Here is a 17,672-nt window from a genome sequence, read left to right as displayed (position 1 = left end):
TGTACTACTACAGGTGCATGGTACACTACCTTGGCAGAATAGAATCTACAGCAGATGAATGAGGCCTATGGAAATGGTTTATGGATGAATGATTCCTGGACTACAAATCCCTAATATTTATCATTCTTGTTTATTGTTACCATTATTTAGTGGGATAAGTTTGCCAAAACCCACTGATTCCACACTCTCCATAAGCATTAATAACACTCATTTTACCAATGAAAATGATCACAAAAATAATTTTTTTCCCCTCAGTATAGTTGCATTTGATGGTTCCAATACAGAAAGGTCATTAAATACAAAGGATTTATATCTTGGTTTGTGCTGTAAACTGCTGTACTACATTACATCTTATCTGGGATAAGAGATTAGTTTGATATAATTAAATGATATGTCTATTTTTGTGACTTGTTACTACAGTTAAATAATATCAAATATGTAAAATTAATAGAAAATATTGAAGAGTTAAACAAATTTAATGTATTTACTTTTAGTGCAACAAAAACTAAAAAAAAGGATTTAGCCCCAATAAAATTTTCTGTTGATTTTTTTTTTGTTGTTCATTTGTTTGTTTTTTAACCCAGGGACCCTCTACCATGAAGCTACATTCCCAGCCCTTTTTATTTTATTTTGAAACAGGGTTGGTGAGACTGGCAATCCTCCTGCCTCAGTCTCCTGAGTAGCTGATATTATAGTTGTGTGCTACTGTTGTGTTAAAAGTGAATTTTGTACTTATCAAGACAATAGGTTTTTTCATGACTGTCAATTTAATGTGTAAATTCTTAGAAGAGCTTTATCCAGTTTCGTATTCATCGTTCAGAAAAGGGTATCTAGGGCAAATAAAAGATAATGGCTATAGTTTCCAGAATTAATAAATGATTGGAAATTACTGGAATAATCTGATGAACAATTTGAACTACAACTGATATTACTTGGTATGAGTACTTTTATAATCTGCCTAGGTTTATTTAGAAAATAAGCTATTTTATTCATATGTAATCATTGATTATTTAACCATTTTGAATACACATTTAACTATGTGTGGCAGCTGTCTGCTTGTTTTTTTCAAACACACCAAGAATATGGACAAAATTTTCACTTAGAAGACCACAAATAGTAAGATTGGTAAGTAGCATACCTTAGCCAGGCCCAGTGGCAAACACTTGTAATCCCAACTACTTGGGAGGCCAAGACAGGAGGATCAGAAAATTCAAGGCCAACCTGAGCAATTTAGTGAGACCCTGACTCAAAAAATAATAAGGGCTGAGAATATACCCTGGGGTTAGAGCATCTCTGGGTTCAATCCCCAGTACCTCCAAAAAAAAATAAGGTAAATGGAGTTTCAGAAGAAAAAAAAAAAAAGAATATGTAAGCAATAGTTGAAGAGATGATGACTGAAAGATTTTTAAATTGACAAAAGTCATAGAGTCAAGAAGAGCCACAAATCCTAAGCAAGAGAAAGACAAAGGAAATCATACTTCAGTATAAAATAAAGCTGCTATAAACAGAATAAAACATGGACACAAAGACAAAAAGAAAAATCTTAAAACAGCTAGAGGAAAGAGGTGGATTATTTTCAAAGGAGGTACTAAAAAGAGCTGAAATCACAGCAGAAACAATGGAAGTCAGGAGACCATAGATACTATATCTTCAAAGTACTAATAAAAAAATAATTGCCTGCCTAGGATTTTAGATCCAAATCCATCAAGAATAAAAATAAAGAGTCTGAGGCAGAAGGATTGCAAGTTCGAGGCTAGCCTAAGCAACCTTGTGAGAACTTGTCTCAAAAGGGTGGTAGTAGGAGGTAACCTGAGAATGTAGCTACGTGGTAGAGTGTTTGGCTAGCATGTGCGAGACTCAGGGTTCAGTCCCCAGTATTGCAAAATAATAACATTTTTTAAAAAAATAAAAATGAGACAATTTACAGACAAATGTTAAGAGAATTCATCATTATTAAACCTACACTGAAACAAATAACAATATTCTTTAGAAGAAAAATTGTCTCAGAGGATCCAGAGTGCAGGAAGGAATGAAAAGAACATATATAATGAATATTATTTATTATTAACTTTTAAAACAAGAATTTTCAGTGGGGCATGAAATTTATGTATAATTAATATATATATCAAAAGTTAAAAACTAGGATGAGATAAAAGAAATGTACCAAAATTCTTATATCATCCAGGATACTTCAGTTTTTAAAAAATGTACATATTTTTTAGTTGTAGGTGGACACAATACCTTTATTTTATTTTTATGTGGTGCTGAGGATTGAACCTAGGGCCTCACACATGTGAGCACTCTACCACAGGGTGAGATATGAAGAGTAAAAATAAATTTTAAAAGCAGGAAAGATGAAATAGGACCTAGAACAAAACAAATGGAAAGCAAAAACCAAGATGATAGATTCAAACTCAAAGATTGCTAGTAATTACGTTAAATGTAAATCAATTAAGACAAAGATTGTTGGTTAGATTTTTTTAAATTACTTATTTTGCAGTGCTAAGGATTACAGCTATGGCCTCACACATGCTAGCCAAGTACTCTACACTGAACTGCATCCCCAGCCCTGGTTAGATTTTTTTTTAAAAACTTCTTACAGAAAATACACCTGAAATATAAGAATGCAGAAGCTTTTAAAGTAAAAGGATGTCAAGGCGTACCATTGCTAGATTTAGCAAAATGAAAGATGATATGCTATTTTAATATCAGGCAACACAAAAAACAAATCTCATGTAATTTCCAAGGACTGAGATTGACGAGTATATTCTCAATGAGAATATGATTAAACTAGAAATAAATAACTAGGAAACTCATTTTTGAAAAAATACTCTTTTAAATAACCTGTGGCTCAAAGAAATAATGGTATAAGTTATAAAATATAAAACTGAATGATGAAAATACTATATATCAGAGTTGTACAATTGTAGCTAAAGCCATATAGTCATAAATGCATATTAGAAGGAAAACTAAAAATCAGCAAACCAAGTAAATATCCTCAAGAAGTTTGAAATAATACAAGCAACAATAAATGTTGATGAGGATGTGGAGAAAAATGTACACTCTTACATTGCTGGTGGGACTGCAAATTGGTGCCACCATTATGGGAAAAAACTTGGAATAAAACCATTTGACCCAGCTATCCCACTCCTTGGTTTATATCCAAAGGACTTCAAATCAGCATACTACGGTGATACAGCACCATCAATGTTTATAGTAACTCAATTTGCAATAGTCAAACTACGGAACCAACCTAGATGCCTTTCAACAGATGAATGGATAAAGAATGTGGTATATGTACACAATGGAATATTACTCAGCCTTAAATAAGAATGAAAGTATGGCATTTGCAGGTAAATGGGTGGAGCTGGAGAATGTCATGCTAAGTGAAATAAGCCATTCCCCAAAAATGAAAGACTCAAATGTTTTCTCTGATACTCAGATACTAAATTGCAATAAGGGGGCAGGGCTAGGGAAGAATAGAGGGACTTTGGATTAAGCGGGGTGGGTTTGGGAGGTTTATGGGGGCAGGAAGGATAGTAGAATTAATGGGACATTATTACCCTATGTGCATATATGACTACACAACTGGTATAATTCCACATCATACACAACCAGAAGAAAGAGAAGTTATACTTCATTAATGTATGATGTGATAAAATGCATTCTACTGTCATGTATAACTAATTAGAACAAATTTTTTTAAAAGTTTGAAATAGAACAGCAAATTTATACCCAAAGAAGGAATAAAGATCAGAATACAATTTAACACTGTAAAACTATGTGTTACTATCTTATACATGATCACATTTGTACCCTATAATTCAATCTTACCCCTAATATATATCCAATAGAAATCAGTGTATTGCAGTACATATGCGATAATTTAAAGCAACCTTCTCATAATTGGAAGAAGCACAATGTCCACCAACAAAATGTATAAATGAACTGTAGTATATTTGGCACTCAATAAGAAGGTAAGAGTTTTAGCCACCACATGGATGAATCTCATAAAATAATATTGTGCAAAATAAGCCAGCCATAAAAGAAGTCTTTGGTTTCTTGAAAGTTTTTTTAAGTGGTATTAGAAGTCAGGATGGTGGTTACCTTTGGGGAGTTCAGAGGGATTAGTAATTAAGAGGTGGCAGAAAAGGGGCTTCTGTAATACTGATAAACATATTTCTTGACCTAGATGTTGGTTACATGCTTGTGTTCCCTTTGGGTACACATTCCACTTTTGGGGGAAAATATTAGGAGTGGGGACAGCTTAGTAAAATTGAAATAGAAGATAATTTCTTTAATCCAATAATAGGAATCTACCAAAATCAGCAAAACTGGGGAGCAAATATGGTTCTTAATGGTCAAGTGTTGACTGTGTCTTGGAAGATCAAGCTGGATGAGAGTACTTGCAGTTGACATTTTTATTCAACATTGTTCTGAAAGGTCTGGCCAGTGTAACAAGGAATCAGAGAAATATTTAAAAGTAAAGCAATTATTTATAGTTGATACGATTGTTGACAAAGAAACCTAATGTATTCTTATATTTTGTGCAACTTTCTGCATGTATTTTGTACTTCAATTTTAAAAGCTTAAAAATAAATGGAAGGTATTGTGAACAACTTTAAACCAATAAAATTGTAAACTTCAATGAAACAGACCAATTCCTAGGGAATTAGAAACTATGAAAACTGACATAGTAAAAAATGAGCCCAAATAATTTCATAATCACTAAAACTACATCATTAATTAGATATCTTATCTGAAAACAAATTTCAGGTCCAGATGATATTATAGACAAATTCTATCAAACTTACAATAAATAATTCCAATTTACACAAACTGTCCTGTGTGAAAAAACAAGGCCTAGTCTTCAACTCTTTTTGTTCATATTAGCATAAATTCTGTACCAAAACCTGACAAGAACTTTATGAAAAAGCAAAATAACCGTGCAGTCTCAATGAAGAACAAATGGAAAAGACCTAAGGAAAGTATTAGTCAACTGAATCTAGTAATGTCATAGATAAAAGGTTGACTTGAAATTCAAAAATAATTTGTCACTTTATAAACATTAAAGGGAAAATAGGGATATTTCATTAAAAACAAAATGTTTTATACAACATATTTTCATGAAAAATGTAATTTAGCAAAATTGAAGTAGAAGAGAATTTACTCAGTGTGAAAAACAGGCTCACCTGCCCAAACCCAAAGAATAAACTGAGACGCGTGGTATAGCAAAAAGCAAGACACTTATTGACATCCTCGCAAGATCAGGTGATCAGGCACACCCAGAGCAGCATTTTATCTCCTAGTGCACAAGAGGTCCCTTCCTCTGTTCCTCATTGGCTGAGAATGATGGGTTATACAGACTTCCCAGAACTTCACCGAGATTTTACTGTCTCCTGTTGGGTTATTTGGTGAAGTGTACCATTAGTTATTCCACCCGTCTGTCTGGGAGGCCTTCTTGTGGGGGTGAGGAGTGCCTTTTGGCATTTACTGGTCTATCTTTGTTGGTCACACAGACCCCTTCCCTCTTACCTTCTGTTTGTCCAGGGGCTGTGAATTTTTGCAGTCCAGGGTTAACTACTGGTAACATTCTGCTTGCCCCTACAGCTGCCTTTCTTATATCCCAGGTAATTTTACATTTAAGGCTAAATATTGTGTTCTGAAAATGGACCATCAGACTTTGTATTTCTCATACCCAGTAATAGGTAACTGTTTCTAAAACAATATGCCAAAAACAACAAAAAACCTTAGAGCAAATATGGTACTTAATAGTGAAATAGTAAATGTATTCTTGAAGATCAGAAACAGAAGAGTGCCTGTTATTAACATTTCTATTCAGCATTGTTCTGAAATGCCTACTCAGTATAGCAAGGAAAAATAGAGGAAAAAAAAGTATAAAGAAGAACAAAGTAATTATTTGTATTATTGACAAATAAAAATTAAAATAATCTACAGATAACACTATAACAGGATTGGTGGCTAAATAATTTTTTTAAAATCATTGTATTTCTATGCACCAGCAGTAAACAAAGAATTTTTTAAAACATTTACAAATACATCCAAAAAATACCAAGTAGCCAAGAATAAGTCTAATAAGATAGTATGCCCCAGATGGAAAAAGTTATTAAATTTTATTGAAAGAAGTACAGAAGACACTCTTGTTTGTGCATTAGAAGACTGCATTGTAAATGTAAGTGCAAAAGGACGGATGCAGGCCTCAACAGATTCAGAGAAGCCTTTTATTCATTTGCGGACTCAGGCACTGTCGGGGCTCATTTTCCAGATGTGAAAATGCCTGTCAGTTACAGAGGGGATTTTGGTTTTATACGGTACAATGAGGATGGTTTAATCATTGGAAGCTGTGGATGTGCAGTTCAGGGACTAGTTGCACAGGTTAAAACTTTAACTTAGAGGAGTGTAGTTGTAAAAAGGTCAAAACTCATTTGGGGCGATAGGAGTCCAGATCTCAAGGGATGAGTACTCAAATATTGCCTATTATTTTACTTTCTCTGGGATCCATTGATTTCCAGAGTTTCAATATTTGCTGTGCCTCCATTTAGTACTAATTCGCCATGGGGGAAGGTCAAGATTCAGGGCCCTGCATTCAGTATCTGCCCCTTTCCTTTAGGGCCCATTGTTATTAGGAAAGGATTTGCTGGGAGGTTAATCCTTGGCTAGTTTCCCCTCCCTCCTCCTGAGCTGCACCTCTCTCTGTTTTTCTTCTGGGGCTATCTTGCAGAAATATTATTTTTTATAACCCTTCAGTAAAGATGTCAATTCTATCCAAATTTTTCTGTAGATTTAATGCAATCTCAAAATCCACAGCAGAATTTTATGTGTATATACTTTGAAAAATTGATTCTAAGTGTATAAAGATGGTCCAGTGTCCAAAGACTTCTAAACTCTGAGAGCATCTTGAATATGTGGGAAGGTATGCATTATTGCACTATGAGGTGATTCATTATTGTTTGCTATAAATGCTACCCCATTAATCTGTACAGTCACTGTATCCCATTAAAAAATCCCAGCAGTATTTTTTAGTAGGACTTGACATGCTATATATAAAATTCATTTGGGGGAAAAGTAGTATATTAATCAAGAAAAAATGTTTATAAAGCAATGAAAAGGTCTTGATTTGCCATATGGCAAATATATTCTAAAACTTTTAGAAACAAAGATAGTGTGATGTTGCAGAGAAAACAATATAGAATCCAGAACCAAAACTTAATACATGACAAAAACGAGAGAAGTGTAAAGTTTGATATTGGAGCAAATTCTATTAGAAAAAAAATACATATCACACCATGTATAAAAATATAACTAGTTTAAAACAGTAACTATCAACTTTATAGATCTTTTATTTACAGTGTTTAAGAATCTCCTGGAATCTTATGCACAAAATTTGGGAAAGTTCCTTCCATGCCTCTTCTGACTGACCAAAAAAAAAAAAAAAGTGACTACTGACATATCTTCTAAATTTATATATTTTAATTTGAATATTTTTATTTATGATCAACTAGTACAAAAGTCTTAGTCCATTTTCTGTTGCTACAGAAAATACTACAGCTGGGTAATTTCTAAAGACTAGAATTGTAAGGGTTGAGGATGTAGTTTAGTGGCAGAGCATTTGTGTAGCACATGCAAGGTCTTGGGTTCAATCGCCAGCACTGAGAGAGAGAGTTCTTTAGCTAATGGTTCTAAAAGGCTGAGAACTCCAAGAGCTTGGTGCTGGAATCTAATAAGAACCTTCTGACTGTATCAGAACATGGCAGAGGGCATCATGTGTTGAAATAGACTAAGCATGCCAGAGAGACTCACTTTTATAACAGCCACTCCTACGATAACCCATAATCTGTTAATGAATGGACTTATCCATTCTTGGGAACAGAGCCTTTATGATCCAGTCACCTCCCAGAAGTCGCTCTTCTTAACACTAATACATTGGGAACCAAGTTGCTAGCACACGAAATTTGGAGAACACATTTAAACCATAGCAAAATCCTTCAGGTATTATTAAACTTTGAAGTTTAGATATCTCATAAAAGAGTTTTTGCTGACACCTTTTAAAGGACAATTACATGATTACTAAATATAGAAAAAAAATTCAATTTAGTAGAGGTTTTTCTACCTCCTACTGTATCTTAAAAATTTATTCTCAATAGAAACATTTAGCTATTTAAAATTCTGTATTGTGCACTTCCATCTTGTGTGTATAAATTTTCACTAGCCAGGCAGAGTGGTGCACACCTGTAATCCTAAGGACTTGAGAAGCTGAGGCAGGAGGATCTTAAATTGAGGCCGGTATCAACAACTTAGCAAGACCCTGTTTCAAAAAAAAAAAAAAAAAAAAAAAAAAAAATCCATTATTGGTACTGTATCTTTTTTTGGGGGGGGGGGTACTGGGGATTGAACTCAGGGCCTTGTGCTTGTGAGGCAAGCACTCTACCAGCTGAGCTATCTCCCCAGCCCTATTGGTACTGTAAATTGGGAAGACTTGAGGCTTCAAAGACTTAGGATTTCATTTGCTAGATCTGAATCTGAACGAGCAGTGCCCACAGAAAACTGAAACTTTAAATAAGACATTGGATTTTCACAAATCAAAATGAAGTTCATAAAAGGTTTGTAAAACTGTAACTTTACAATAGGGAAGGCCTGAAGGAAGAAAACTAAAAATTATAAAGGAAAAAACTGATAAGTTTAACTGTATCTGATTGGCCTGGTTGGATATAAGCCAGACCTTTTTCAATATATTATAGAAAACCAATGAAGAAACACATTATTTGGTTGTATATTTTTTCACTGAGTTTTTTCATATATGCATGTTTAACTAGTTTTTTTTATTTTAAAATGTCTTTTAGAGTTCTTTCATATCCAGATAAAGGTACCTCTTTTTAACCTCTGTGTGGTATGTTAGTTTCCTGAATCCTTGGTTTACTTTTTGAGTTTTGAGTTACCCATAGTAAGCCACAGTACAGAAAGATTAAATGAAAAATTTCAGAAATAAACAACTCATAAGTTTTAAATTTTATACTATTCTGCATAGTTTGATGAAATCTCACATTAACTATCTCTGTCCCATCTGGTATGTAAATGGTCCCTTTGTCCTCAGCATCCACACAGCATGTACTACCCACCCATCTATTAGTCACTTAGATTGATGGTCATGGTATCACAGTACTTGTGTTCAAGTAACTCTGATTTTAATAATGACCCCCAAAGTGCAAGAGTGGCAATTTGGATATGACAGTGAGAAACCATAAAAAAAGGGCCTTTAAGTAAAAAGGTGAAAGTTCTCAATAAGGAAAGACCAAAAAAAAAAAAAAAAAAAAAAAAAAAATCATCTGCTAAGATTGCTAAGTTGTGCAATACAATAAATTTTGAAAGACCATATTCATATAACTTATTAAAGCATATTGTTAGAATTGTTACATTTTATTTGTAGTGATTATTATTAATCTCTTACTGTGCCTAATTTATAAATTAAACTTTTCGTCATAGGTGTATATATGTATAGGATAAAACAATATATATAGGGTTTGGTACTATCAGGCATCCAATGTGGGGGTCTTGGAATGTATTTCTTATGGGTGAGGGAGGAGTGCTATTACATACCATGGCTTATATCATATCATGCTATCTTTCATGTACATTTAGATTACTTTCAATTTCTCCCTTTTACAGTGAAGCATGTCTCATATGTTTCTTTGTATTTATAAATGATTATTTCTCTTGATTTAAATTCTCAGAAAATATTGCCACGTCAAAAATTAGGCATATTTAAAATTTTGATATATACTAGTACTGCAGGTACTTTGTAAACATAAGCTCTACCAGTTTACATTCCATCACATGTAAGAGAGAGAGAGTACCATTTCCTAGTATTCTTGCTCAAGGTGGATGTGAATATGAATAACCAGAAAATGCTAGAAAACTAAACAAGAGAAATGTGTTACTTGTTTTCAGGTCAGTGCTGACAGTTGCTTGTGAACAGACTGAAGTTCTGCTTTTTGACCCTATATCTTCAAAGCACATAAAAACTCTTTCTGAAGCTCATGAAGACTGTGTAAATAATATCAGGTCAGTATTAAAGTAAAAAAGTGAACTTGATTAGCGTGACTCAAAGTACTGTTTTAGACCTTAGTGAAAATATGTCATGCCTTGTCCCTCAGTGCTAAATGATCCACGTGTGTAAATTGTGATTCTAATTCCTTATAACATTTATTCCTTTAATTATAAAAATTTACTGTTATCTATTTTGGATTGGAATTTTTCTGAAATACACTGTTCACTTCCATTTTTTTGTTCTTTCCTCTTTGTATATCAAAACCATCATTATGAACCTCGCCATGTATTATGCTAGTCCTGTAATGCCTTTGTGCTAATAATCTGTGTAGAATTATGGCAGTCCTGTTGCTTAACATCTCTCACCACACCACTACCCCTCAAGTCCAAATGATTGAGAGGAAGAAACATGCATAGAGAATTTATTTGTAGCATTGTTGGAAGCTCCTTAAATTCTCATTAATGTGGGAAGTAAATTACAATTGAACAGTATGGTTGATTAATATGCAGTCATTAAAATGAGGGTTGTAGAGACTACACAGCATCATAGACAAATGCTTGGGATAATATAGGTTAAAATGATGATAAAATTGTGTAAATATGAAATGATGCAGAAGAAAAAGATTAAAAGGAAGTGCTTTAAAGTGCTAATAGTAGTTTAGTTAGAATGGGTGGATTATCTTAATTTTCTCTTTTCTAAACTTTGTGAAATGAGATTGTGTTATAACTATTTTAATATTCTAAAAACCAAATAAAAAAATTGAGGAAATTACTTCTAGTCCAGGTAACATACTGAATTTTGATGTAACCCTTTTGCTCCAAACTTGTAGAATGATAAATTAAAATTAAATAGCACAAAAAATATAATCAGGTTCTGAAACAATATAAACATTTCTGTGGGTTAGAAATGGAGCACAGACAAAGCTTTGAGCAGGGCTGAAACCACAGGCCTGCTGGGTTTCATTCTAACATTGATATCTAGTGGTTTCGTTGCAGTCAGGTAAAAGAATTTAAAATGCTAAAGTTTTTTGTAAGGCAGGAACCAGAGTCAGTATCACTACAGGTTTAGTTGAAATGTCTGTCTCATTTGTGAAGGCTGAGAAAAAGGCAAAATTTCTTTACTAGTTGGCACTATTGGTTTTAACTGATAAAAACAGCCTCATCAACAAGAATTGAATGAAGCCACTTATTCCATTAGTAACTGAATGTTATATGTGATATTTCCAATATCATCCTGAAACTGGAGCCCTGAAATGTCATTATAAACCCTGGCTATAGACATGGACCTCAGATGGCCAAGTGGAGACAACTTTAAAAACATTAAATAGGAAAACAGAGAGAAAAAAGTTAAAAACTTTTCCTATTCTGGCCTATAACCAAAACTCCAAAATTCATGAAAACATCTGAAATTAATATTATAACAGAGTCAACCACCAGAACAGACATTATCTCTGGATGAAATTAATTTTATGGAGTAGTCCAACAAAGGCTTTATTTTAAAAAATAAATTATTTATTTTTTCTTTGACTAGGTAATACATGCACGTGGTACAAAATTCAAAGGTACAAAAGGGTAAACAGTGAAAAGTAAGTCTATTTCCACCTCTGTCGCCTAGCCACCCAGTTTCCCTCCCCAGAGGCAACCACTATTACCAGTTTCTTGCTCTCCTTTCTGAGATAGTTTATGCATGTACAAGCATATAAATATATACAAACATATATTTTATATAAATGGTAGCATTCTACACATACTATTATATGCCTTGTCTTTTTCACTGAATGTAGAGATCATTCCATATTAGTATACATGGAATGATCTTATTCTTTTTAACAGCTGCATAGTATTCCATTGATTGGGAGAAACTTTAAGCCCTTTTTTAGGATGCTCAAAGAAATGATGTAAAGGATATCTCTAATTAAAGAGAGCTCAAAGTTATAAAATAAAACAGCCTAAACAAGAACACATTAATGTAGTAAAGAACCAGCTAGAATATTTGGAAATTTAAAATGTAGTTGGTATATTAAAAACTCAAAAAGGGGAAGAGGGACTGGAGGTGTAACTTAGTGGTACAGCACTTATGTAACATACACAAGGCCCTAGGTTAGGTTCCTATCATTGAGTGGCAGGGGTATATTTGGAGATGGCCCAATTTTAGGGTTGGAGGTAAAGCTCAGAGCAAGAGCACATGCTTAGCATATGTGAGACCCTGGGTTTAATTCCTAGCACCAAAATTAAAAATAAAAAACTCAATAGATGAGATAAACTTGGCCCTTTATATGATTGATGAACAAATTAGTGAGTTTGAAAATAGTACTAAAAATTTCACTCAGAAAACAGGAAAAAAAAAAAAGATTTTAAAATGCAAGCAATTAAAAGGATTAACTGAGAGACTTCAATGTATATAAAGGATTGCAGAAAAAAAATTCAGGGATTGATGGAAAACTAATTTTATAATGGCATAAAATTTTTAGTATTAGAGAGGAACCAGAGTCCTCAAATCAAAAGTTAGCTTTAGAGCTGGGGTTGTAGCTCAGTGGTAGAGGACTTGCCTAGCACTTGTGAGGCACTGAGTTCAATTTTCAGCACAACATAAAAATAAATAAAATAAAGGTATTGTGTCCATATACAACTAAAAAAATATATTTAAAAAAAAAGTTAGCTTTAGACCAAGCCAGTTAAATAAAGATAAATCCACAGGTTATGCTAAAACTGGAAATATCAAAGATCAAGAGAAAAATTTAAAAGTCACTTAAACTAGAATCCTGATTACAGAGAAGCAAAATAATTGTTGTGTACCACATTATATCCAAGTAACTATAAATCCACATGAAATAATTTAAATTAGGTTAAATGTTATTAATAGCATAAAAATATAATTTAGAGATTTTGGAGGGGTACATTTAAACAAAATTAAAACTAAAACTCAAAGCAGGCATAGTTGAGCAGGCTCATACAAGCCACAAGGGAGACTGTGACAGGAGCATTGTTTGAGCCTGGTAGATCAAGACCACTGTGAGCAACATAGCAATGCCCTATCTCAAAGAAAGAAAGGAAAAGAAAAAAACTGGAGCTGGGGATATAGCCCAGTAGGAAGAGAGCTTCCCTAGTATGTGCAAGGCCGTGAGTTTTATTTCCAGTACTATAAAAAAAAGCCATGAGTTTTATCACCATACTGTGACAACAGTAAAAAAGCCAAACCTCTAGATTTAGCACTATTCAATAGAAATGTGATATTGGCCACATGTAATTTTAAATTTCATTTAAAATTTTATTTAAAAAATAAAAAGACAACATTAATTTTTAATAATTTATGTAACTGGAAATGTCCAAAATATTATCATTTTAACATGTAATCAAATATAAAAAATAGTAAGTTAGTTTACTTTCATTTTTCTCATCATGTGTGTATTGGCTACCAAAATGAATAGTGTACCTCTAGCCGCAGTGACAACAAATAGATTAAATGTATGGGTTAGTTTTGTTCAGTGGGAAGATGATATATATTAAGGCCTTCATCATATTTAGGAAGAAGATAAGAGTGTTAAGTAATTTCAGATGCTTTAAAATTAATGCATAATTAAATATATACAATGAATAAAACCCTACAATGATGAAAATAAATTGTGTCAGCAATTTAGCATGGCCCTGAGCAACTTAACAAGATCCTGTCCCAAAATCTTAAAATTTAAAAAATGGACTGGGGATGTAACTCAGTGATTAAGCTCCCCTGGGTTCAATCCCTGATACCAAAAAAAAAAAAAAAAGAAAATTGAAAGGATTCCAAAAATAGGAATAATTCACAGTAAACATAAATGCATTGAAATCATTACGTATTCTTTTTTGAGATACCAAAACTAACCAGAAACAAAACAAGAAAACTAGTGGAGATTATCAGTATCAGACAGATGAAAGAACAAAGGCATTAATAAGGATAAACCAACAATACACATAAAAGGAAAAATCTACCAAGAAGATGCAATAGTCATGAACTTTTATGTACCTTAAACATGGCCTTGAAATATACAGAGCAAAACCACTTCTAAAGAGTTTTAAGTCTACAATCATAATAAGAGTATTTTATTTTATTGCTGGTATTGCGAATTGAGCCTAGGGGGGCTCTACTGTAGCGCTACATCCCTAATCCTTTTTATTTTTATTTTGAGACAGGGTCTTCTAAATTGTTGTGACTGACCTTGAACTTTCAATTCCCCTGCTTCAGCCTCTGAAATTGCTGGGATTATAGGTGTATGTCACTGTGTCAGTTTATAGTGAGAGATTTTAATAGTTTTTTTAACCACTGAGCCACATCCCCAGCCCTGTTTTGTATTTTATTTAGAGGCAGGGTCTCGCTGGGTCGCTAAGCGCCTCACTAAATTGCTGAGACTGGCTTTGAACTCCCAGTCCTCCTGTCTTAGCCTCCTGAGCTGCTGGGATTACAGGTGAGTGTCACTCACTGTGCCTGGCTTTAATACAGTTCTAATACTTGTAAATTGAGCTGATGAAAAATTAGCCTGTAGAAGATTTTTAAATATCTTAAATAATCTTTCCTACTAAAAACTCCAGTGCTGGATAAAGTGTGTGTGTGTGTGTGTGTGTGTGTGTGTACACGTATATTTTAAAATATATAGTTGAATGGATAAGAAAGAAAAGAATCCTTCAAAAATGAAGTGGAAGCAGGAATGCAAAGGATTAAATAGGTATTTAGCTAGCTTTTAGCCTAGATGTATCTGCCAAGTGCTGGCAACCCTAAAACTCAAAACTTCTGTTTTGACAAGTATGAGAAGTACAGGGAACAGGAGAATTAATTCTAGGGCCAGTTCAAGATAAGGATTTTAGTAGAAAACTCTGCATAAGACTAGGACACCAAAGAGTTCACTTTCAACATAAAGGCAGTCTTATAAATAAACCACTCTGTTCATCTATACTGGCATTGGGTAAAGTAATGTCAGAAAAAATCTCTGTGATTATCTTACTATAGGCCATTATGCATGCATGTGTAGGGTCCAAATTCAACAGAGTTTTTCATAAAGCTTTAATTTTAAAATTCATATTGAGCAGCAGTGTGCCAAGAATTACTGAGACTTTTGGAAGACTTAAGATGATGGGAATAAGAGCTGTAATCCCAGCAACATGGATGGCTGAGGAAGGAGGATTATAAATTCAAGGCCAGCCTTGGTGAGTTAAAGGCCAGCCTGGGCAACTTAGCAAGACCCTATCTTAAAATGAAAAATAAAAAGAACTTGGGATGTAGCTCAATGATAAAGCACTCCTGGGTTCTGTCCTCAGTACTGCAAAAATGAAAAGAAAAAGGGGAAAAAAAAAAAAAACAGATGATGAAAGTAATCACACTATTCAGGTATCAAATGCAGTCTTAGGACAGGGATAGATTAATTGACAGTGGAATAGAATATAGAGCTCTTAGAAGCAGACCTGTGGATATATGAAAATTTTATATGTGATAGAGGCATTACAAATTGATGGGAAGAAAAATAAAAAAGGTTTAAATATATAAAATATATAAGACTTGGATATATAAATAAAATTAGATCTCTACCTTATACCATAAGTGAAAATAACTTCCAGTTAAAGACTTAATTATGAAAGCAAGCCTTTAAAGCTTTAGAAGAAAGTCTAGAATATATTCGTGTCTTAAGTGTGAGAAGATTGTTGAGACACTAAAAGCACAAATCATTAAGGATTGATAAGTGCAACTGCATAAAGATTTAAGACTTCATTCTTTTTTTTAAGACTTCATTCTAATTTTACTGTAGATAACAGTATGAAAAGGTACAACCTAGTAGAAGATACTTTCAATATCATAATCAAGAAAGGATTAATATCTAGAATATATAAGACAATAACCCTACAGCAAAATAGAGAATCACATAAGAGAAATAAATATGGAAAGATATTAAAACTTACTAGTTGTGGAAATAAAATAACAATGAAGAAATACCAAGTATTGGCAAAGATGATGAGAAATAGGAACTCTTAGATATTATTGGAGTATAAATTGGTAAAAATTACTTTGAAAAGCAGTATAGCAATATCCTGTAAAATTGAAGATCATTATGTATTTTTAAGAGAATACACTCCAGAACAAAGATGTGTAAAGAAGGGAAAGTTCATTTTAGCATCATTAGTAGAGAGGAGCTGGAAATAACTTGAATGTCCATCAAGAGGAGAATACATAAGTAAATTCTAGTATACTTTACAATGGAATACTATACATCAGTTAAATGAACTGAAAGCATCAGCATCTGATAAATATTTCAGAAATGTAAGGTCAAGGCAGAAAAGCAGATTGTAGAAAGAAATTATACAGTGTGATACCATTTATATAAAGTTTGAAAACTTTACAAACATGAGCTTGATGAAGGCATGTGTTCATCCTCTTTTATTCTAGCATCTAGAACTGTGCCTTATACATAATGGGTACTCATTAAATATTTACAAAATAAATTGGATGCAAAATAATATGATAAATTATTGATTGATACATATATGAATTCATGATATTAAAAACTTCATGGGGAATAACAACAGATTTTGGATAGTGGTTCCCTCTGGAGAGGGAGGGAGGGGAATGGGGTTGGGGAGGGATACACAATGTCTTCAACTGTGTTTGTAATATTCAATAAAAAACCCTGAAATATAACAAAATGTTAAAATTCGATAAAGCTGGGTGGTGGGTATCACAGATGTTTGCTGTATTATTAATAATTCTCTCTATATTTCTAATTTTTTACAATTTAAATTTTTCTTATCTCAAAAAGAATAGACTTGTGTCAAGGTGTTTGCCCCTACTCAAAATGACCTTTGACTAATCTGCTGTTAAAACTTGTTCTTTATCAATATCAGCTTTCATTTGCTGCTTATCAGTGTGCCTGCCACAGCACCCCATACCAACGAATTTGAATCTGCTTCTTCTGATCTATTGATTAGAAAAATGAATTTTGAAGCTTGTTTAGAAATATATCTAATTAAGAGTTTTCAGCAAGGGTCTGAAGGGTCTTCTGGTGTCTGAGTTGAAGTGTGCATTACTTATTAATAATACTAACTTCCATTTTTTGAGAGCTTACTGTAAACCAAACCTTCTGTGAAGCACTTTTCATACATTATTTTGTTCATTCTTAAAAGAGTGTCCCTGTGTGATACAGATATTATACCTGTTTTAAGAAATAGAGAAATTGCAACTCAAAGAGATTTACCCAGGTCATAGTAAGTGGTAGAAATGAAATTCATACTAGCTCCATTAGACTACTTCACTGTACTGTTCAGAGATGTGGCCTTCATGTTCTTGTTTGGTTCTGTATAGTTATTTTGCACATATTCAGAAATGTCTTCTAGTTCATTTCTTAGCTTTGTGGATTACTTACCTTGTAAAATAAAAACTTAAGTAGTTGTGGAGAATGTTTTCTGTTACTTCATGTTTTGAAATAGGAAAAAAGTCTGTAATTTAAATATGTATACACATTAGACAAGTTTATGTCTCATTCATGAGGACTCAGTATTTAGATTTCAGAGTCCATTCAGCAATTCAGATCCCTCTGTATGAGGTTGTAGGGAGAAGCCCTGAAGTCGTTGTAAGAATATTTACTTGGTGA

General features: G+C 33.2%; 1 protein-coding gene across 1 annotated transcript in view; it reads left to right on the top strand.

Annotated features, from left to right (window-relative positions):
• Positions 1-17,672, top strand: part of Dcaf10 (DDB1 and CUL4 associated factor 10) — a 50,261-nt gene that overhangs the window by 6,664 nt on the left and 25,925 nt on the right. The window contains exon 2 of the mRNA XM_047524269.1: positions 9,967-10,080. Coding sequence (XP_047380225.1) covers positions 9,967-10,080 — 114 coding nt within the window. The remainder of the gene's footprint in view (positions 1-9,966; positions 10,081-17,672) is intronic.

The sequence above is a fragment of the Sciurus carolinensis genome, chromosome 14 (assembly GCF_902686445.1).
Source record: "Sciurus carolinensis chromosome 14, mSciCar1.2, whole genome shotgun sequence".
NCBI classification, from domain to species: domain Eukaryota; kingdom Metazoa; phylum Chordata; class Mammalia; order Rodentia; family Sciuridae; genus Sciurus; species Sciurus carolinensis.
The sequence above is the reverse complement of the archived record's forward strand: the minus strand, read 5'-3'. Positions and strand labels throughout refer to the sequence as shown.